At 38.3% G+C, this 25,145-nt stretch overlaps 1 protein-coding gene across 1 annotated transcript in view; it reads right to left on the bottom strand.

The window, feature by feature from the left end:
- The window catches only part of RagC-D (Ras-related GTP binding C/D), a 264,323-nt gene that overhangs the window by 70,208 nt on the left and 168,970 nt on the right, over positions 1-25,145 (bottom strand). Inside the window, exons 5-6 of the mRNA XM_067094786.1 lie at positions 12,406-12,542; positions 944-1,086 (exon numbers count right to left, since the gene is read on the bottom strand). Of these exons, the coding sequence (XP_066950887.1) occupies positions 944-1,086; positions 12,406-12,542 (280 nt within the window). The remainder of the gene's footprint in view (positions 1-943; positions 1,087-12,405; positions 12,543-25,145) is intronic.

Here is a 25,145-nt window from a genome sequence, read left to right as displayed (position 1 = left end):
TCAGGTCACCAGAGGGTTAACATTCAACTGAGAATGCTCCCATACCAAGCATGATTTACACTTAAACAGAACTCAAGAACCCATTTTATGGGCTACCCTAGAACTTTCAGTTCTTTTGTGGTCACTAACCTACTGAGACCATATCTAGCTCTGGGGGCACAAGAATTTCACCTACTCAATCACATCAGGTACCTGGATTCTGTAAGTGTGGAGAATTCTATCAAAATCACACACTTTACATTTATATAATCAAAAACATGCTCAAGGTCACAAAAGGTCAGCCTAAGAAGTACCAGGAGATAGAAACAGAACAGGAAAAAAGATACCCTAGCAAAGTCAGTTTAAAGCATCTCTCCTAGCAAATTTAGTTTAGAGAGAACACACGCTGCTGGAGAATACTATCAAAATCACCCTCTACATTTATGTAATCAAAAACATGCTCAAGGTCACAAAACATCAGCTTAAGAAGTACCAGGAAAAAAGATACCAAAGCAAAATCATTCAAAGCATCTTTCCCAGCAAATTTAGTTTAGAGAAAACACACACACCTGAGTTAAGAGAGTACCCAGATAGTTGTATTCATATGGCACCTACCAATAACAAGGAGGTAGGAATCTTAGGGACGTTTTTCAGTTATTTTTTCGATATCTTCTTTTTATATATATTTTGCCTCTTTGAATATATTTCATGTTTCTCAACTGACTTTACTATTCTGAACATATTATTTTTTTTTTTTCTATTACTGTATTAAGAACATACTCTTTTATTTTTCCTCTTGAAATTTTGACTATTTACCTGTTATTCTATATGATCAAAAAATTAAAAACTACATTCATAGAAATCTCAATTTATGAATCACACTTTAGTGTCTAATGAACTAAAAATAAAACAAGAAGAGTGAAACACTAACTGACATAAAAGAAAAAGCAAGTCAACAACTCACCCGTAAATATCAGATATATCAATAACAACATCTATCATTTCACAACATAATTCATAACTCTGCATGTCCACAGGTGAAGAATCTGTTGCTATATATATTTTGGAAAGGACATCAAATAGGAAGGCCTTTTCAATACCAGAATTCTGGAATATACAAGAAAAAATATGCTTACTTTGTGCAAAACTCATTGACACTAAAATCTATTACCCTACTAGAAACTGGTAAACATATTGTACTATACAGCAAAATAAATTCTTCTAAAAACCTGATTAATTTTTCCATACAAACCAATTACTTACAATTACCTAGATTTTGTTGTTTGCAGAATCCCAAACACTTACTGCCAAAATTCAAATAAATTACTGTTAGCCAGGCAGTGCTCAGTTTTTTGGGCATACAACCAATACAGATGGCTTAATAAATCCTGAAGAAAACAATAAAAAAAAATTCAAATTATCCGAAACAATCAACTGCATAGGAATTGGGAAGTTTTCTTATCGGTTTCCAAAATAAATCATTAAGGATTCCCCCCCCTCTATTTACCACCTTTATCACAGCTGACTGTGGGGTAAGTAACCAGCAAATACCATGGACTGAAGTAACATAAACTGCTTCCTGTACATTGAAACAGATCCAACAAGAGATAGTTCTTACCTTCTCTGATTATGGAGACTATCCTAATCATTTAGAATTACATGTTGAATCTTCTATTTTCACAGGTTTATGTCACATGCAGCTGCACAATGAATATACAACTGACTACACATTGATGACATTCAGCAATATACAGCTTATATATTTTACCTTTGAACAGGAACTCACTGGACTGCAATGAGTAATGAAAAAATCTCACCCTTTCCAATTTGGAGTTCCTTTCACTATCCATACAAACCATTTTCCCCTTGTTTATCTGCTTAGGACCTCTAAATTCTAGATGAGCAAGACCCTATCAAGTATTGTCAAAATTCAACTGTATTACAGTTTAACTCCCTGAGAAAGAATTAATGTTATCAATGCACTCTCCACACTTACTAACCAAATTGTCAGAGAAGATAACACCTCCACTTATTAGACCTGGACTCCTTGGACTTCCTGACTCATCATCTGCAGTACAGTAAACCCCCATATTCACGGGGGATGCGTACCACCCAACCCCCGAGAATAGCTAAAATCTGTGAATACTTAAAACCCTTCTAAAAACACTTAGAACTGCCTATTTTGATAGTTCAAACACAAAAAAAATCTAAAAATGCTTATACCGGTATTATCCTACTTACGATGGGTACCCATCGTTTGTTGGAAAAAACGTATCTCGGATACAGTATAGTGTAACCTACACTAGGGTATTCAGTAACATATTTACATATATGGTACCCTAGCCTACACTATAAAGTATACTCTATGCATATACGATATAATGATTATTAATATCAGCTAATTCTGGAGGTTCGTACAGATTGACTTATGATAATTCAATACAAAGAGAAATTGAATACCAAACAAGAATTAGCTTAGCCTACACTATGGTATATCGTATACATATATGGTAGACTAGCCTACATTATACTGAACAGTACTCTGTATTCACATATTAATATCGTATTATATAATCATCAACGTAACAAATATGCATCTCTTCCATAGATCTTTTAAAATGCTATGCTTTACTTCACCTGTATCCAATGATATTGTATATATAATACTTAAATTGCTTTTGTATTATAAATTGCGATCATAGCAATCATTGTTTTGGTTTGGAAATACATTACGCGGTAAGTTTATTTCGCCATATTTGCCTCAGTTCAGAGTGCATTCCTTGCTTTTAGTTAGCGAAAATGAATCTCTAGATACTTTGTTCATATGGGACAAGGTTATTTTTTGTTATACGAAGTGTTTTTAAATCGAAATATAACTTAAATACGTCTCGTAGTGAAATTAATTTAGCTTTTTTCATTAACCGATGACGTTGGCTGTTTGGGGGAATGTTTGTTTTGTATGAAAAAATCAAGATTCAATTTGCTATTTTCACTTGATTTCATCATAACACAAGCTTTACGTATCTATCTTTTATCAGCGTGAGAACAGCAGTAGTATGTGTTCTTTCATGCCCAGTAGTTTTGATTAAAATACTGTCTCCAATTTTATTTATGGTCGAGTTTCATCCATGTTGCCAATGCATAATAATTTATAGTCACTAGCAGCTTGAACATTGTTTTCTCAGCTTCAGTTACAACTTGCACCTTAAATTTAACAGTACACAGTATTTCCTTGCTGACCTTTTATCCATAGCGAATAAGGGTATAATGTAAAAATATATCAGTCCTATTCTACTTAATGTCATTTTTAACATAACTATGGTAATTGTTTGCTACCGTACAATGGTTGAAATACAAGCAAAACAGCTATTGTTACCCTATTCAGTTATAAGCAAAACAACAGTTTCTTGTTTGGTTGTTTATGGCTGTACTCATTTACGCAAGAATATAAGGTTACTAACAATGCTTTCATCATTCGCTTTTACTTTTTAACTAGAATATGGGATAAAGAGATGGAGGAAAAGAAGTTGGTCTAGTGTAATTTGGTCTCTCTCGCTGCCTGATTGTACTCTGCAGCCTGTGCCTGTGTGAAATTTAAAAATATTTTATAAATACTGTCATATCGGTGTTAATTGCTTACCCCATCGCAAAAACAAAAAAATCGTAAGGCGAATTATCGTAACTCAATACTACCTGGGTACCTGAGTATATTAATAGTTTCATCACAAAAAGTGCATTTATTCATGAAAATTATATGAAAATACAGTAATTAGTGAATATTTCTCAGCGAAAAATACTGCGAATGGGAAATTTTCCATGAATAATGTGTATATGTTCCATAGAGAAATCCACAAATCTGTGAGTCCGCAAATCATGAGAATGCGAATACGGGAGGTTTATTGTAGTATGATTTTTTGCTGGCCTACCTTTTTAAAAGTACAGTATTGCATTTTGTGGATGGATTTCTTGACCCTTACAGGCCGGACTAAAATATTGGCCAATTTAAAAAAAAAATCAATGCAAATGCACTTGGTATAAGAAAAAATCTTTAAAAAATTTTCTGTACCCTCCACGGGAAGTTGAAAGTGCATATTTCTAACCCTGTGCAAGGCCTCTTTTCCAAGACACTCGTAAAAATATGCTAATTTTACCAAGTTATACGTGCTTTTTTCAATAATTTTTTTATCCTATTTTGTAAATTTATCATTACAGATCACACAATATCATAACAGATAAGAACTAAAATTAGTAATAATTTCTGAGTATATTTATGGTAAAATATTTATGAGATGTACTTAGATGGGGAGATGCAGTACCTTTTAGTTAGGTATACAAATTTTTTCTAGTATTTCTTTGTACTTTAGTCTGCAAAATTATAATTATAGCTGACATACTATCATAAAACATAAGAATTAAAACCAACAGCAACCCCTGGGTACATTTATGATCAAATATATAAAAAGACATCCTAGGATGGAGGTGTAAAACATTCCCCCATGAAATCTCAAGTCACACTGATATTCCTCCGCCCTGTACTGAGGTAGTAGTGCTGCTGTAAGAGTTGCCATAAGTCATTTATGGCCTATCGAAGTGATGTGGACATTATTCCCGCAAAATTTGTTCAAACTGTATGGCACAAATACTGATTCTTACTAGAGGTGGTCCACTTCACACTCTAGAGCTCTTATTATGCCTCACATGATCATGCCCATCCAGTAAGGGTTAAACTGAATGATACAGTTTGGAGTCATATGGATTTACTGTTAGGTGTGGGTTCTTGAATGTTTAAGTATACAGTGAACCCCCCGTATTCGTGGGGGATGCGTACCACACCCCCCTGCGAGTAGCTAAAATCCGCGAATACTTAAAACCCCTCTAAAAACACCTAGAACTGCCCATTTTGATAGTTTAAACACAAGAAAAACCCTGTAAAAATGCTTATACCTGAGTATTTTAACAGTTTTATCACAAAAAGTGCATTTATTCATGAAAATTATATGAAAATACAGTAATTAGTGAATATTTCAGTGGAAAATAGTGTGAATGGGCGAATTTTCTGCGAATAATGGCTAGATATGTTCCACAGAGAAACCCATGAATGTGTGAGTCCGCGAATCATGAGAATGTGAATACGGGGGGTTTACTGTATGCTATACTGTAGTCTTTATTACTTTACAAATTTTATATATCAGAAGGCTACATCCCAAAGCATCTGATAAATAAACTGAGGGGCTAAATTAATAATTACAAAAACACTTCCACATGGTATATTTTTACTAGAGAAGATTCCAAGAGGAGATTCTTTATTAGCTATCAGAGAAAACTAGTAACAGATCAACAATCCTCACCACAGATATTAAGAGAAATTCTTGTAGATGAACCTTTTACACATCATGAGCAACAGTCTATGACATTAAACTGAAGTTATAACATAAAACAATAAAAAACATAAATACAGGTAGCCTCTGATTATCGGCAGGGTTCTGTTCTGACGGTGTGACAAGCGAGAATTGCCAATAAACAAAAATCAGTGATTTTCAGCGCCGATAACTGGAGATCGGCACCTCTATTAGGTATGTATTAGTACCAATATCGGATTATCAGCGCTGATAAGCAGAAATTGGCACCAAAAATCGCTGATCTTCATCGCTTGACAAGCAAAAAACGGATCACCAATAACCAAGCCCGCCAGTAACAGGGGACTGCCTGTATTTACTATTATGATAAAAAATCATCCTATGAATGAGGAAAGGTGACCAGTAAATAAATGAATGGAATAAATAACAGCACAGCACAAAGGTAAAAAGATGCTAAATCCTCAGAGCAACTTGTAGTACACCAGCACAGGCAAGGTCCAAACAGTAAATTATAAATAATACCAAGTCACAGAACAAAGTTGGCTTGGGCAGACAAACTGTATCCTTTGTCTGTCAGAGTTTTGTAAGTTCATGCAAATGGAGAGCCACTGCACGGATTGACTGTATGATTAGAGAGTTCATCATAAACAAATGTATGATTAGAGAGTTCATAATAAACAAATATCTGTTCCTAAAACCCATTAATAACAAACTGATTTACTACCATGCAACAGACCTCAGTCCCACCAACTTTTACCATTCAAAATCAAGAAACCCATACTGTGTATACCCCGACACACTCAACTCACCAATCTTTAGGGAAACTTCACAGCAATGTCTCTTGTGTGTCCCTGTCCTAGGATTAAGATGCTTGTGCACTGTCAACACTGTACTATCATTTTCTTTTTCATTCCATTTTCTGAGCTCCTTTTAATTCATGTGTCAAGTTTGTTCTTTCTTTTCTTTGAGAAATATAATTTCAATATGTTTGAGTTTCAGAAGGTGGCTCTCTGCCTTCCCTTAATAGGATTATGGAGAACATGAATATGCAATGAATTCTCCTCTTTGTCCAGTGCTTTTTTTAATTCATTCTGGGATAGTTTCACTTTTCAGACATCATTTTCTCTTTCCTATCAGGCTGGAGGTTTTTAGCAATAATGTGATTTACTTCCTTGCTAGCCTAGTTATTGCAATGTTTATAGTTTTATTATTCTCACATTCCTGGTAACCACCTTCACTTCTCGATTTTGGCTGTTTCTTGTACATATTTGTGTTTTTATATAATCCTTTAACAGAAACTTAGTAAAATATGAATTTTTAATTTTGGCAATTATGAACTTGAAAGCCAATGACAACTCACGCCATGATTTCAAAAGTTACTATTGATGGAGTTCTTCAAGGCATCTTCAGGGGGACACTAGCAACTCATCTTTGGGACACTGTTATCAACCAGTTAAGCCTACCACAATCACCTATCCTGCAGATCAGGCTTACAAGTAGCTGCACCAGCCCATCATCTCTTTGTCATCCAGCAAGCTGAAGTATTCACCTTCTCTAGGGAGTTATCTGGTCCCCCACCATTCGACCAACTATAACTAACGGCCATGGACTCCCCTCCTGGTCTTGAGGTCTTTTAAGCATTCCAGTACTCCAACAATCCCTTGTAAATCATTCTCTTCTCACAGAAAGTAAGGGCCCATCTCCAGCAAAGACACTAATATGGCAGACTTTACCTGGATGACCCAAACACATTCTCCTAGGCATATTTATTTCACGTGCAACAAAGCTCAAAAATAGGTATAAACTAAAATCTCTGTATAGCAGCATTTACTATGTAGCAACCTGACTGAGTCAGTCTAGCCAGAGCTCTTTGGCCTAGTCGGGTAGTCAGTGGCTAGACATCCTACAGCACTTTCATGTTTTTGCTCTACTGATTTATTAGGTATATTTTTGCTTTTATTTTCCTTTAAAACAATAATTGCTACTTACCACTATGATAACAAAACATAGCAATAGAGTGAAGAACATCAGTCCTAAGCTAAATACTGGAAAGGACTGCAATTACTGTTGTAATGCTCCTTATGTGAGAGGCTTGACGTCATAAGGTTAACTTTTACATTATAAAAAACAAACATTAGCCTTGTGAGTCAGTTACGGATATGGAAAACTATCCTGGGAGTACAGCTAGTAAATTTGAGGAAGACAAGAACAAAATAATCGAAACATAAAGATCTTGGTGTTGCTGTTTACAAGAGGTACAAACAGCAGCATATATGAAAATTAAGAGGTACAAACAGCAGCAAATGAAAAGATTATGTAAATAAAAAGTTAATTCACTAATCGGTTTTCAATGCCGTCAGCCGAGTGAAGATTCACTACTTGTTAACCCCGGACAGGAATCCTCATATGATTATCTATAACAGGTTTAGGGTGATGGCCAGGAATCCTCATGTGAGTATTAATGTTAAGAGCCATTCAGTTTGGATGAATTTAGAGGGAAAAATGTTCATAGCACTTCAATGGGCCATTAATGACTTATGGCAACTACTGTACAGTATTTAACTCAGCTTGGGAGAGACACTGATCAGTATGCCTTGAGATTACAGAGGGGAATGTACTGCCTCTCTGCCGCTCTAGGACATCTTTTTATTAATTTCCTCATAAATGTACCCAGGGACTGCTGTTGGTTTTATTTCTTATCTTTTATGATAGTATGTCAGCTATAAGTGTAATTTTGCAAAGAAAAGTACAAAGAAATATTAGAAAAAACATGTATACCTCACAAAAAGTTACGGCATCTCCCCATCTCAGTAAATCTCTTAAATATTTTTACAAATACATTCAGAATTTGTTACTAATTTCAGTTCTTATCTGTTATTTTATGAGCTGTGATTATAATTTTACAAAATAATATAAAATAAATTATTAGAAAAAACATGCATAACTTGGTAATATTAATATATTTTTAGAAGTGTCTTGTAAAAGAGGCTCCACACAGGGTTGTAAATAGTCACTTTCAACTTCCCATGGAAAGTGGAACAAATTTTTAAAACTTTTTTCTTACACCATATGCATTTGCATATCTTCCTCTTTCCACTGATGTGTTTTTTCTTAAATTGGCCAACCTTAAAGTTTGCCTGGTCTGGGGGTGTGCTTGATATATATTTAGACCATCCCTTAAGGGTTGAATATGTGCCCAAAATATATAATAAATGTTCACTGCTGTCAGTGAAGTAAGTCTTCATATATGAAGATGACTGTTTGCTACTACTAGATTTGAAGAAGTCATGAGTTTTTGCTTGCCTAGACTTGAATATTTGAGCCTATTTAAAATATCTCCTAAGTCTCTCAACTGCATATAATATCTATTAAGCTTATGATTATTATCTAAACCAACCACATCAAGATCCTATCAAGGTTCTTATGGATATCCAACAGTTATGCCTCTGGCTCTTTAGACACAATGTTGCTGCTTTTATTGTCATCACCCTCATCATCGTATTCCTTGCCAGCAACCAAAGCTACAATATCTTCTGTTTGATGTTGATACCCCGAGTCCTATGTAACCACTCTCAGCTACAATATTCAATAGTAGCATCATCATCGTAAACTTCCTTACACTACCTACACTTAAAATATTAATAAAGTTATGAATTGTTCACCTTTTAATTTTTCTTTTAATATACCCTATAATTATAAACTTTATCAGAAAAAAACAGTTACATATTACAGTATGGTCACGCTAAGCTTTGCAGCATTCTTCAGGTTAGCCATCACTTTAGTGATTAGGGCAATTCTTATTATTGTTTCTTTATGCTTGATGTTTGATGCACTGTAGTAAGTTCTTAATAAGCATTACAATAAAACAAGAGAAACCATAAAAAGAGAGCAGAGGAGACACGTAGACAAACAACCACATGATTGTATAAATATATCTACTGATTAACGTAAAGATACTGATGACACTTTATTTGATATCTAACTACGGGATATTCCTTTTCTTTATATTTCCCAAAAAATATGGAAACTTCATAACACAAGGGCAGGTTGAATTTACAGGTAACTGCATGGAAGCAATATCAGATGTATTACTGATAACTGAATTGAGAAGTTCAAGTAAATTTAAATTAACAGTGATATTGAAGGTATGTTACTTGATTTTTAATTAAAGGGTATAATTTCATTAATATTTGCAATAAAATACAGCAGTACTTAAGATGCAAAAGTAGAAAAAGTACAACTGCTTTGCAGCAGCACCAGACATGTTACTGATAAATGAACTAAGAAACAATGTAAACAAATATTTACAATACAGTATTAATAGCAGCTTACTAGAAATACTACTTTTATCAAAACTTATGATAAAATACATTATATATATCTATCTATCTACCTATCTATCTATCTATCTGAGTTTGTGCCTCTCTCCAGCCTTCACTGACACTGATTTACAGGCAGTCCCCGGTTATCGGCGGGGTTCCGTTCCCGACGGTGTGACGACAACCGAAAATCGCCCCTAACAGAAAATCGGCGATAATAGCACTGATCCCTGGTTAGCGGCGCCGATAACCGGTGATCAGCGCCGATAACCGGTTATCAGCAACGAAAATTTGGTTATCGTCGTCGCTAGACAAGCACCATAAAACTGGATCGCCGGTAACCGAGGCTGCCGATAACCGGGGACTGCCTGTATAGCATTTTACTCTCTTATTTGTTTATTATTATTACTAATAATTAGTGTCAGTCATCCATGGGAGTTTTAAGTAAAACACAATGTGATAAAAATTTTACATCTTTGATAAAAATAATGGTTAGTGTAAATTTCTGTAAAATCACAATACTTAATAAGAGACTGCAACATGAAGCACTAAACAAGTAACACACTCTTATTCACAAATATACACAGTATATGATCAGAAACATGGAACTTGCATGAATACTCTACTGCTGAAAAACAAAGAAAATATTGCACAGACCAATTACAGATAGCAGAGTAAGGCATTACTCTTATCTTACTAAAATAATTGGGAGGCAACAATCATAAAATTATATCTAAGAAAACAATGAAGTAAAAGAACTAACACTAGTGCTTCACACACAAACACAAGATCATGCAACAAACTAACCTATTTTTACTATCATCCACCTTGTTCAGTAGCTGGCATATCTAAAGGGACTAGCATGTCAAAATTTAATTAAAAAATGTATGGAAATAATTATAACATCTGAATTAACTTCTTCCTTTTCAAGGTTTTTTAATTATGAAACATTATAAAGATAGGGCATTATCATCTTATGGATGCAACATTATAAATTCTACTGACTGAGAGAGAGAGAGAGAGAGAGAGAGAGAGAGAGAGAGAGAGAGAGAGAGAGAGAGAGAGAGAGAGAGAGAGAGAGAGAGAGAATTTAATGGATGAGTAACACTCTAAATTTACAGTATTCCTTTATTCATGCAAAAAAATAAAAGAATTCCACTCATTTTGTTATATAAAATCTATAACAGCTTTGGCTTTCTTTCTGATATATCCTAGTTTGTCAAATTCCAGTATATGTGCATTGTGAATGGTAGACCACAATGACAAGTCTGTTTTATCTTTCCATGTCATTGCTGTTTCTGAACTTTACTCAAAATCTGATGATGAATATTCACTGTAATTTTCAACTCCTGAATTCCTTAGGGCTTCATAATTATTGCTACTGGTTTCTTTGTCAATCATTTCAGTTGTACAAGGTAATGAGATGGCCAATATGAAAATGCATTTCAGCAAGTGCTTGGGGCATCTGCCCCTGAAGCTCTATCATAAAAGGAAACAAGACAGCCACTATTGAGGAAAACGCACACTAAAAACTCACTAATGGGAGAGGAAGGAGACAAAACAGAAATACATCAAAGACAGAGTAAAACTGGGATCATATAAATAAGTATGGATACTTTAGTGTCATGAACACGTATTCCTGAGATTGTTTTAAAAAAAATGTACAGTATGTGGTCGTGGTTTCTGAGTATACTCAAGACAGCAATGAAAGAGTCAAGACACTTTCTGAGAACAAAATTTAAAAAAAGGAATTACCTGTATATTACTTCATAACAAGAAAGTGCCAATGATGATTCTAGACAAATGTAAATGAATATGAACTTCCCAAACTGGAGAGATTCTTGTAGCTATGTAAATAATACCACAGACATATGAAAAGTGACGAGGATAATAATTATACCTCAGCCAAGCCTAATGTTGGTTATCACGAATTGCAGCGTTGCCTCTCCAAAATTTCTCACATTATAGTGCACGCTATAGAATTTCACTATTGGTCTCAAAATACAGGATATTCACTGCCGATCTACTTTAATTCAAAAGCCCAGCTGCAAAAATATTTTGACTATCCAGTGATGCTGAAGATAATATTTACTTGTAAATATGGCAAAAATTTTTTAGCCATCCTGCCATATCTGGTTAATCCTCTGTCAAAGTCTGTAAGTGACCCAAGGGCAAGGACTATCACACATCTCATTCATTCATTCACATGGTCACCTCTAAGAAACATTAGAGCAAATCTGCAAAGTACTCTTCATCCTAAGGCTAAGAAATAAATATGGCATTGCAGCAAATTTGAAAAAACCACCAATAAGGCTTGGCAAAGTTGCCCTGACCATATGTCAAGGATACATGTATGAACAGATACTTTAGAGTTCTTCTATCTGTTCTGTCCACGAAGCTAAGAATATGCATCTGGGGACACTTGCAGCATGAATGTGATGACACATATGACCATTTTCAACACTAACAATTAAAAACAACAGCAAAGGGAGAAAAATTAAGAGAAATTTTTTAACTCAAGAGTAGAAGAAGACTGGCAAAAGAATATCTCACATACCCTTACTCTGAAAACAAGATCCAGTTTCACATCATTAGTTAATGATAACTTCAAACTGTCAATGTTCTTTAATTTAAGCATGTAAGTGTGTAAAATACAACAGCCTACTTGACTGACAGTACAAACTGATATACTATGAACTCCACACAATAATACACAAGCATAACACAAGGAAATTAACATATGAACTTACCGATATAAATATATTAAGGAGATTTTCTAAGGTTGGAAGCTGCGGTATCAGTTTTTGTACAACTTTACTAAAAGCTTCAAATATGCTATGGTCATATATAGAAGTAAGGTAAAAGCTCAGATGAATCTGTTCCATTCCTGTAAAGAGAAAAGAAACAGAGAATGAATTTAGAACATTTTAGTCAACAAAAGCATAAATTACTGAAAAATAACAGGCCATATACTCGAATATGGTGAATCTGAAAGGAAAATATCTAATTCTTAAAACACAAATGATCTTTCACATACAAATCCATTAATATAGGCTAGCCTTATCTACAGTTGCAGTGGTCTACAGACACATTCTGGAAGAAGTACTGTATCTTCCTTTCCACCTTTCAGTGTATGTATCTTGGTTCTTGAATGACCTAGTGGAAAAAATTTGTCATTCAAAGGACAGTCTCCACAAGCTGCAGGCATGACAGGCAAGGAGGAGGGCTAATTCCTATTACATGAAGTAACGGGTTTTTATGTTAAAACAATTCTAGTTTAAAAAATTAGATTTGTTCCATAAAATCCCAACTACTTGACATTACCCAGAGTAGTTGTTTAGGGGGAAAGACTTGCTACCTCAAAAGGACCCTGTTTAATGCAAGGACAATGGAAACAAGTATCTTCAGACTGAAAATGTGTCAGAATACAGACTGGGCCTTATCAGTAAAACTATTTGCAAAGGTGGAATGACAACAAAAATATGTACAATTTTTAAAGTAATTTGTATTTTTCCTAACATACAAACTTGAGGTCTTTACATATGGAATTTATTTTCAGAGCGAAATGGAACCGGCTATTTAACTTAAAACAAGGTAGTCGGCTACCGACGGAAGGGGAGGAATCCCTCCCACCGAGATGGTATGCATTTACTTTACCTTTTGGCCAAGGCAGCAGAATGAGGGGTGGCTAGAGGTGGGCATTTATGTAAAGACCTCAGGTTTGTAAGTTAGGAAAAATACAAATTACTTTAAAAATTTGCCATTTGTTCCTACATGTATACAAACCCTCAGTCTTTACATATGAGAGACTTAGCCTACTCCTTGGTGGGAGGATCCTGAGCAAATGTCTGAACTGACTAGTAGTCTGCCTCACCTGGGGCCTCTTTCCTTGTCATGTAAGATCAGAGGAAGGAGACCCATGACTTCTGGGCCTTCAAATAAATGGAAGGTAACATCACTGATTCAAAGATAGGCTTGGATGAACCTGTATTGTCGGAGACAATATAGCTGAAGATAACCAACGGGTCTGTTCATTGCCAGTCCCTCTCTCCCCTTGCTAGAGAGAGGGCTGGAGTTGCATATATTAATCCAAAAAGAGCTAGATTATAGGATTATAGGATCTATGGGCAACATCCTGAAGGTAAAAAGGAGGTGAATGTGGTCTGCTGTGACCACATCATTAGTACCTGTCTGACGGGCTCTTTCTGAATGCTAGGGGGCAGACCAATACCCAACTTTATGAAATATTGCCCGGAACATATTGTTGTCCACCATGTCAGCAGTGGAATACATCCATTTGATTATACACAAAGTCCAAAGAAATGGAGCTCCTAGAAAACACTTCTTAGCTGAGTCCGAACCAAAAACAAGTTGTCAGCACTAGTTTGGAGGTGAAGTCTTAAATGGCAACGCAAAAGGCATTTGGGCACTTGGTAGTCTTTAGTGCCCTTATAAATGGAACGCTCATACACTGTTGATCTTCTGATGGATCAGGCAGAACAATGGGAAGTCGTAGGCCCAAGACTTGAATCATGGATGCAAAAGACGTCTCCAAGACACCAACAGCATCTGAAGTTCCGAGGAGGTCACTCATCCAAGCACTGACTAGCCCCAAAATTCTAACCATAGATGCGAAAGATGACTCCTAGACATCAACAGCATCTGGTGTTCCCAGGAGGTCACCTACCTAACTACCGACCAAACCCAACTGTTGCTAAACTTTGCTGACTGGACGAGAAACAATATTTTCAAGGGTATAGGCGATGGCTGTTATGCCCATGGTCCGTAAAGACACAGCCAAACAGTATCAACTTCGGTGTTTCGGGATTGAAGGACTAACCCGACCGTCTTCCTAGACTGAACAATTCTTCGAAACGTCGAGGTGTCAAGACCAAATGTTACTAACAGCGACCCTAGTGACTGAACTTGTCTGTCATACATCCATCATCCTGGAATGTGTCTGGTTGACCACTGTGTTGAAGTGTGCTACTGGAGACCCGTGCACGTGCACCGTCGAGGAGATGATGGGACACTAGCCCCTGCTCTCCCACTTCTTGACTAAGGAACTACTGTGGTACCATTCCTTAACAACACTACGGAACGCCTATCCTCGGATTCTGAGGTTTGGAGAGCTAGGAAGATTCAGGTTATTGAGGTGCAGATTAGGTCGTGCTAGGCTAGGTTTACTTTAGGCTAGGCTAGGATGGGCACTAACTTAACCCAACCTAGCCCCTTAAAAAGCAGGTGACTACTTTCTGGTTGATGCCATGAGGCACGAAGTTCCAGGATATTGAAGTGCAGGTTTGGTAAGGTTAGGCTAGAATTGGTTAAGCTAGCCTAGGTTAGCTAGGTTAAGTACCCAAACTAACCTAACCTAACATAACCTCTTGAAGTGCAGGTGACTGCCTTCCGGATGATAACGTAAGGCATGAAGTATCTCCGGAGGGGAACAAATATCTCCAAGACCATTAGGCTAAGTCCTGTCTCACCCCTCTGAGAGGATGGGAAGGAACAGGGAGACCTTATCAAAAAGACCAGAACCCCTTAAATCTGCATGAAGTGAGAGGAGGAGGAGAAACTGCCCATGAAAACTGGCCTCCCGGTTGTGACAGGTGAACAAGTAAGACTTGCAACTGCCGAGCTGGTTGCCCCTGCTGAGACAAGGACAACTTTGCCACTGTATCTGTTAGTTTTGCAGATACTATTCTTGCTTGGGTGAGAGATCAGACTTCTCTGGAACATGTAACTCTCAGGCTGGGACCAAAACCAAGAAGTCTGTCCATCCTAGAGCCGCTTAAACATTATGAGACGTACCCTGAAGGAAGGCACCCTAGTCGAAGCCAAGGTGGAATGTCAAATGAAAAACTTGTGGCGAGGTCAGAAGCATACAATGGAGTTAGGCATGGAATGGAACCGTCCGCTCTGAATAGGTACGAAGTCTGCCCAGAAATGAAGCAGAGGAACTTGCAGAAGGACTGATGGGTAAGAATTTGGAAATACTCATCCCTTAACCCAGCGAGGTAATTGAGTCAGACTCCTTGATGGTTGTAAGTACAGAGACAGAGCTGTTGTTTATGCCTTGAACCTAGGCTGTTGAAATGGGTTGGGGAAGAAAAGGACTATGACTGATTTCTAAATACCTGTACCTGTCACCTTCTCTACAAGAAATGGACAGTTGTAGAAACTGGGAACCAGGTTGTACAATTGCCACAATGTATTCATACAGTATAACCTTTAACTTCCCCGCAGGGGAACAAACTTCAACAAGCCGGAACAAACTTGTGGACCGGATGGTTAATGGGAAGTAGTAGGTACTCGGAGGGAAATTGTTATCCTACCGAAGGACATCTATTACCCAGGACCCAGTCAATGTAAAATAATCCTTTGTCTAACTGCACTCCGCACCATAGACCGCATGTGAGGAGGAAAGTAGTCTCAGCATCTTATTCTTTCTTCTTAACCTTGCTTCACTTTCATAAAAGGGAAGGAGTTGAAAGGGATGCCTACCATGTTTCTGTGATCCAAAGGGACCAAAGAAATCACTGACACCTTTCAAATCTATTCCAAAACTTGGTTGAACGATGGCCACTGGCTAAAATCGCTCCCAGAACGTGTCGTTCTAAGGGTGACTTGAAAAAGGAGAGGACCGATCCCAGCTCTGACGTTTCTATCTGGCACACTCTTGGTTCCCTTTATATGCCATAAATGGATCAGTAGTAACATGTCTCAAGCACTTGAAACAAAGACTTTGAATGACTCCAGCCGGCGATATAACTATGTCATTGAGAGAGGACGTGGGAACCAGAGATGGAGGAACAGAATATATTCGAGCCAACCGAAGATCTTCTCATGGACGTGGCCTACATCTTCATCCTATGATAACACCAAGGTTGAGGAGGAACAATTAGACCTTTACATATGGAAATACTTTCCCATGTGTAAAAACCGAGGATTTTTATATGTGGAAGAACAACCAAGTTGAGTAGGAACAAATAAACTAAAATTCCTATCCTACCTATATACAATAATGTCGAATTACCCGTGGATGAACGCAGTTGTGAAGAGATATCACTCATTAGAAGATAGTCGTAGAGGGTCTGGGAGAATGATCCAGTTCATTCAAACATGGTTGTTACCGGAAAAGGACGTTGGCTGCTCTAGGAAACTGCTGTCTAAGTCCCCTTGGATGAATGATTGCAAACTCACAGATGAGAGCGAGGGAGGGAAGACAAGACATGCCCACTATTCACATGAACATGGGAGGGTGCTGTGTTCCAGAAGTTCATGGGAGTCCCACCAATGACCTTCACGGAAGCACCATCAATGTCATTCACCTGACCATGGAGGTAGAATCGCTCTTGGAAGGGTGCTTTCATTTGCCAGGGGACTTTTTTAAAGGTAGAGTGTAGGCGTAGCCCCACAGAGCCATGGAGATATTGATGTTCTTGATCGCAACCTTGTGAACGTGGGGGGGGAGGGGGGGGAGTGGCTGTTACAAAAGTCCCACGTATGTCAGCCAGCCATCAGCTCAATCACTGTGGCAGGAAACATTCTCGGAAGAATGATCCATCCACTACAAAAACATCACATGAACAGGAAAAAACTCTCAGGAAAGCTGTCTCGTTCTTCTCTAAACCTCCATATGAATGTGGATGGGGGCGCAGACTCGGACGTGCCCTGCTGTAGCAACATTTTCGAGCAGGAATGTGAAGGAATGAAGAAACATCCACATTCAGTACTTGACACTCACACAGGCTAAGTAGAAGGAACTCCAAGTTTATGTCCATAGACAGGGGATGGAAGAAAACAGCAAAAACAACCAAAGTGTTGTATCTCGGTTGTGCAACAATTGTAGAGAGGACACAGCAGCGCAACATCTGCATGAACATGCAACATCTGCACAGACGTGCACCATCTGCCATGGACGTTCAACATCTGCACGGACGTGCACCATCTGCATGGACATGCACCATCAGCATGGATGTGCACCATCTGCATGGATGTGCACCATCTGTACAGATGTGCATTTCATTTTGCACAGCGAATCTTGGCTAAGGACGATCAGAAAACTGCAGTAACAAAAAAATTCACGGCCATGCAACACTGTGACAAGGGCATGGCTACATCAGCCTACCCCAAGCCTCTCTCTCCTTCCTCGTACAACGTGAGGCAAAAAACTAGGTCGAGCAACATGCATGGCTGCGAATTCTTCCTTCCTTGAAGTGTGTATCTTCAGCTTAGATGTCCATAAATGGCAGCAGCATCACTGAAAACAGTAACCAGGAACTGTTCTCGCAGGAAAAAGCAGGGAAGAGAGGTCTTAGAACACTATGTACTACCGTGGCACTGAAGAAACACTCATCCATGTCCCAAAAAACAACAGAGGGAAGGGGAAAGACGAAGATCTGGGAGGGAGCAGCACTGGCAGCAGACGCACAGTGGGGAAGGTACGTCCAAGGATGACACAGTTGTGGTCTACAGCAATGACAAAGGCGAGGGCTCGACTTCTGCAAATTCAACGTCAAAGGAGAAGGCTTGACTTATGAAAATCTAATGTCTAAAACCTGGGAGAGAGGATGAAGTAGCTCTTGAGGTACACACACACCCAAACTGAAATGACTGGCCGAACGCGGCTCATAGGCTGCAGCTCCGGTGGTGAGTTGTCTTCCTCCAGTCACAATGTATTCTTCTACCCAACACCTCTAGAAGGGTAGAAGGAAGAATGAGGTGGAGAAACTGTGATACATCATGCGAAAACAAAAAGGGCGGGAAGACAAAGGAACTTCATGAAGGAAGCTGCCCGGGACTTCTCATCCTTCAAAACAGGAACGAGAGGAGGGGGAGGAGCGTAGATACTCCCAACTCCCCCAAACCCCGAGACGGAGCAAGAAATGTAGACAGGAACCATAGACAGAACAGCTACTGGTCTTGGAGACAACTTGTCGAAATCAGAAACTGTCTAAAGGTCCTGCAACACCAACCTCCGCTTCTTCTTCACGACAAAGAGAGGGATCCATGCTGGAATGCAAGCAGAGGTCTCTTATGACGGTTACAAAACCACCACACTGTAGCAAGAGAACCTTCCTCCATCTCGACGTTTCTAAATCTCTACATCACCTGAAAGATTAAAACATTACAACAGTCCAAGTAATTGTGTGGTCATAGGAAAAAACTACTTGATCAGAGAGAAAACACTTCAGAACTAACAGAAAAAAGATGTAGAACAAGGAAGTTTGATATATCAAGGTTGAGAAGACATCTAAAAATAAAACAGTTGATGGTGAGAGACAGGCCTTTTCCTAGGGAGCGTAATAGAAAAAGATACAACAGAACAAACACCAAGACTAAGACCATGCTGAGTTTGTGTTAGTATATCAAAAAGGCAAAACCACGTTAGAAGGGAATTAAAGAGAAGGGCTCACAGGCTAAAACAAGTTGAAAACAACTACAGCACATAACATAGCTGTTTAGGAATAACTATGCAGCAAGAAAGAGCAAAGATAACACAATGTAACAAAATTGAACTTGTTGCCAAGGTGTCCATCTTAGCCGATACTCCGGTTTAACCGGTAATATCTATATATATACCTATAAACATTTATAAATATACTGTATTTCATTATTTTTATTAAGAGTATGAATAATAAACCAACAGAAACGTTTGAATTAAAACCTCATAATAAAAGATGAAAAATGAAGAGTAAAACATGATAAAAATGACAGAATTCAGCCGCATATATAGATGCCTAGGTCAAGACATGGATGCATAGTTGCTAAGTAAAAAGAAGTTGAGTCTCTAAAATGAAAATTGAACTGAATGATTTTGAGTTGCCTGGCATCATGAAAACTGGGTCACTGATGTCGATATCAAATAAGTGAACAACACAGCTGCTATATAAAAACAATAAAAGATAAAAGAAAATGAATGAAATATATTTTTGGGAGACGACCAGCATCGATAATAAATCTAAAAACCATACACCACATCCTCTCCAAGGATCTTGGCAAGGATGAACCCGCCATCCCAAGAGCCTCAGAGAGGTAATAGCTTCTAATATCCCCAAGACTCGGGCACTCAACTAGCAAGTGCATCAAAGTCAAGGGGACCAGACAATCCTCACAAAAAGGTTGATTCTCCCTGGCCATCCAAAAACTAATTTATGTTCTTTTGTATAATAATAGGTGCAACCATTGCTGAATTTTTAAAACCAGGGGATTAGTTGAGTTAAAATCACAGTAGAACTAAGTAGTAGCTCCACAGCAGCGATTTCCTTCTAACTTAACTTTTTATACAGTTTTTTGGTTGCTAATTATGGATTTACCTTCAATTTTTGTTGTACAATTGTAATTAACCTGTAATTAACCACAAACTTCATCCAATAAGCTAGGGGACCCCATGGGAAAGCAGAGTTATGGGTGGGGTATACCTCCCCCGCTTGTTACTATCCTACTATTTAAAGGACCCCTAGGGAAAGCGGGGTTATGGTGGGGTAGACCACAAGGTGTGAGAAGATGACCAAATTTTACTGTATACGGCATTAGAGAGAGGAAAAACCCTTTCACAAACAGGAGGAGCAAGATGACAAAGGTAGCTATTACAAAGACAAATACTTTCACTACTACTGTTATTTCGAATGCTGCCATGCATGCGCACTCTTATAAGGGAGCTTTTGGTACACAGGCCGACTCCTCATTGAGGAAACAGTGGGGGGGGTTCCAAAGCCTATAAATACTTATCCAACCAATCACGTTACACTGTTAACTCTATGTTGAGGAAAACAGCATTTGGATTCATACTCCGATTTACTTATATTTCTTTCTGTTTTGGTTTTTTATAACTGGCTCTTCTTTCTGCTTGCCTTCATTTTGAGTTCCTTATTCACAATTATTACTGCTCCTGTAAATTAATGCAATCCCCCAAGTGACCTTTACTTTGTAAGCGTTACAATACGGCATTACAATTAAGGATAGGCCTCAGAGAATGGGGCTGCAACCTCGAGGAACTGAGGAAACGGGGGTTTCAGGAGGAACTGAGAAGTTTCTCCCGCTGTTGGAGGGGGTGTGGCAGGTATTCATGGGGGTGTGGCAGGTATTCATACGCGACCCTCACAGGTTAGACCATTGTCTTTCCAACTGTTACACCCATCTGTTTGCGTTGGAATGGTTCATGACCCTTCCAACAACTATAACAGTTTCTGTTAACCTACTTCAACTTTGTTCTGTTTAATTAATTTAGGTTTTCTTTAAAGGGGGGGTGTCCAGGAGGGGCAAAGCCCCCCCCAGCTAGGTAACGCTGCATACTAGATTAGGTTGGTTCAGTTACTATCAAAACCTAGAATTTATGTTCTAAGCAAAGGGGGGGTCCAGGAGGGGCAAAGCCCCCTACCCAGGTAACGTGGCCTATTAGGTTAGGTTAGGGTTGGTTTAGTTACTGTAAAAACCTATAATTTATGTTTAAAGGAAAGGGGGGGGTCCAGGCTGGCCAGGTAAGGCAGCCTACTAGGTAGGTTGTGTGGGTTTGGTTAGTATAATAGCCTGAATTTTACTCTTTCTATAAACACCCTCATTTAATTAATGAGGCCTACTGTTTTAGGTTGGTTAGGCTATTATGATAACCTAAACAAAGCTTTTCCTTTTTGTTGCTGTAACATTTAGTGTGCGTTACAACTTTCTGACCCTCCATGCATTACCAATCTTCTACGTGTTACCGCTTGGAAAGTTTCCTACTTTCCTTCGCAGCTTCTTATACAAACTCCTTTCCCTCCTTTTCACATTGATGTCATTTACCCCAACCCCAATTCTTTCAACCCACCACTAGCTTTACTCAGATGCATGCCTGCATTTTAATAATAATTTGAATAACTGCATATTTTGTTTTAGTACACCGGCTGATTCCTTGCCGTAAACTTTACGCTCTTTTGAGACTGTAACTCGCCACTCTTTGCCCGTTACCTGCGAGAACTGTTACGTAAATTGCCGGGAATTTAATGTATATTACTACTGCAATTACGAGATGTTTATTCAGCTGCATCAAGATCACGGCCTTTTTAAAAAAAAACAGAATTTTAGCCACCAGCGCGGTAGTGAGTGCAGGCTGGACATTCAGCAAAAAGCATGCAGGTGTGGCAAAGAGCACTCTGCTCCCCCAGAAACAGGCTCAGAGTCCCTAAGGTAAGTCTACTGGGGCTTGGTTTCTTATTGTATCGAACTGGTTTTTTTCAAGATTATTTTATGAGTTCGGAACTCCTGCGGACTGATTGGTGCCTTGGAAATTGGTTTTCCGTATACTTTTAGGGCTGTTGGTAAAGGAGATGACGTTTTGTTTTTTGCTGGCCTATTATTTTTCCTAATGCTTTCCTACCTACACCTCCCCCTCTGTTTCCTTGGTGCCAGTATGTTCTGCCTCTTATCTGCAGAACCTCCTGCCTCCCCCTCCCTGCCGCTTCTCACCTTTCCCCGCATTTGGTAGGGACGTGAGGATCTCTCTCCCTCCCTTCCCCCATGTTCCTCCCCTTCCCTCAGCCACTCCCTCCCAGCAACGGATGGCTCCCTGGCATTTTACACTTCCCGAGTAGGCTTCCACAATGTAAACATGTCCACTGCATTTGTGTATGTTCTCGCCCACCCAAAACCAGTCCCCCTTTACTGTTGGGTAGAGTTAGGAGGCAAATAACACTTGGCTGACAACAAATAAATGCGTCTCCTTTATCAGCAGCCCAAAAAGTATAGGAAAAACCAATTTCCAAGGTAAAAACAGGCGTGGAGTTAATACTTAGAAATACTAAAATCCCAAGCAAATCTGCCGTAAAAATAGATGTTAAAACAGGAAGTTCACCTTTGGCGCAAAACTTATTACTAAAACCTCCAAATCCAACGCCAGCGCTGGATTTGGAGCCATCTGTGAATACACCCCCCGCAAATAGCTAAAATCTGTGAATACTTAAAACCCCTCCAAAAACATTTAGAACTGCCCATTTTGATAGTTTAAACACAAGAAAAACCCTTTAAAAATGCTTATACCTGAGTAGTTTAATCGTTTTAACACAAAAAGTGCATTTATTCATGAAAATTATATGAAAATACAGTAATTCGTGAATATTTCTCAGTGTAAAATACCGCGAATGGGCGAATTTTCCAAGATGTGTTCCACAGAGAAACCAGCGAACGTGAGTCCGCGAATCATGAGAACGCAAAAACAGGGGGTTTACTGTACACAAGTTGAATCCTTATGAAACTCACTATGTTCCATAAATATGGAACAGATCTCTATATCTGTCATATTTTTCTTAAAACCATAAAAATATTTACAAAATGAAGTTTCTGGTAATTTCCATGGCAAGGTTACTGACATTGTATAAGCAAGCACCTCATTTCTACTAATAACTGTAGTGCCAAGTAACTGTTTAAGTCTATACCCATAAGGTTGTGGACATTTAGGATGCATCTCATAGTTCCTAAAATTTCTTTCGCTTGTTATAATTCAAAAGACTAGAGAACTGGGAAGTCTGCACCCTATATCAGTAGCAAAGGATGGATGACTGGCGATGGAGTCGTAAAGGCAACTCCCCAGTATCAACCAACAGGCTTGATATTGGCAAGGTCTTGAAAGTACCAGTGGCCAGTATAATGCCTGCATGATGTATCGAGTCAAGCATTTTCAACCTGCTGGGGGTTGCAGAAGAGTATACTTTGCACTCGTATAACAATTTCGATAAAATCAAGCTTTATGCAACCTTAAAAGTAATTGACAGTCTGCACCCCACAACATATGAGCTAAAACTTTAAAAATGTTTAAAATCTTCTGACTCTTTGTCTTTAACATCTCTACACAAAACACCCATGTTAACCTATAATCAAAAATTAAACCAAGGAATTTGGTTTCCTCTACACACGGAATTCTTTGGCCTTTCATATATGTATCTGGGTCTTGATGAAGCCCACGAATATGGCAAAAGTGGACAACTGCTTTGCTAGTCAAACGTTTAAACCCATTTAAATCTGCCCATTTAGTGATGTTATTTACTGTAAGTTGGAGCTTTCTTTCAATAACAGACATCCTTGATCCTGCAAATGATATAAAAAGATCATCAACAAAAAGTGTGTGCAATACATAATAGTGAATATGAGGAGAAATATCATCGACAGCAAGTGCAAATAGGGTAACACTAAGAACGCTACCTTGCAAGACCCCTTCTTCTTGGAATTTACTTTCTGATAAGAGTATTACCAACTCTAACTTGAAAGCATCGAAGTGTTAGAAAGGCCTTATAAACAATGGCAGTTCTCCTCTAAGTCCTGATTGATGGATGGTTCCCATGCTGTGTCATAGCTTTTTCAAGGTCAAAGAATATAGTAACATGTTGCTGCTTTGATGCAATTGATTCACATATAGATGACTCGAGACGAATCGAGACATCAGTAGTAGAATGCATTTTCTAAATCCACACTGGTAGGTGATAAAACATTGTCTTTTTTTTAATACCCAAACAAGCCTTGCATTGACCATCTTTTCCATAATCTTACAAAGACAAGATGTCAAGGCAATTAGGCGGTAGCTTGCAGATAAAGATTTGTCCTTTCCTGGTTTTAAAAAGTCTAAAATAAAGCCAGTTCCCAAACTGGTGGGAAACTGTGATCATGCCAAATTCTGCTGATAATGCTAATTATGAAAAGCTTAGTGTTCTTACATACATGCTTTAACATTGCATATGGAACCTCATCAAGGCCTGGGGCTGTATCTGTACATGTTGACAAGGCAGAATCGAATTCTCTCTCAGTAAATGGAACATTGTAGCGTTCTTTATTGGATGAAAAATCAAGTGGCTTTTGTTTTCCCTGGATCGATATTGGTATCCAGGAAATGTTTCCGATTTCTAAGAAACTTTTTCAAAATGGTCTGCTAACTTGTTACTCACTTCCAATGCACGTGTGATGTATTGCCCATTAGCCTTTAATACAGGGAGAAGGTTAGGAGCATATTTGCCGGCTATTTTATTGACTTTTCTCCATACAGATAAGGTGGAGTTTTTATTCACTGAAGAAACAAAAAATAACCATGATTGGCAACAGGCTGCTTTTAATGCACACCAGAACTGTGCTCTACACTTTTTATACACTATGATGTTATGTTCTGTTCGATTTCATAGCCATCTAGTTAGAGCATTCTTGTGGCCCAATGAAGTAACTGGAGTTCAGGTGATCATCAAGGAACTGGTCGACAGCAGAATAAGCCAGTGGATTTAGGAACAGAATGCAATCCAGCAGTTTGAAGAATACCATTAAGTAAATCAATGGCATCGTCAACACTGCTAAACTCATCTGCATCACCTTAGATTTCACTTAAGGGGAGTGCTGACTCCATAAGGCCCCATTATAAAGTAAGTTTTTATAGCCACCTTATGAATGAAGAGATTTGCTTCAAATTTTTACCACTTATTCTTCAACTAATAATGAAAATTCTCAGAGGGGAAAATTCAGAAATTCGACTTCT

Source organism: Macrobrachium rosenbergii, chromosome 51, assembly GCF_040412425.1.
Source record: "Macrobrachium rosenbergii isolate ZJJX-2024 chromosome 51, ASM4041242v1, whole genome shotgun sequence".
NCBI classification, from domain to species: Eukaryota; Metazoa; Arthropoda; class Malacostraca; order Decapoda; family Palaemonidae; genus Macrobrachium; species Macrobrachium rosenbergii.
This window is presented reverse-complemented; position numbering and strand designations above follow the sequence as displayed.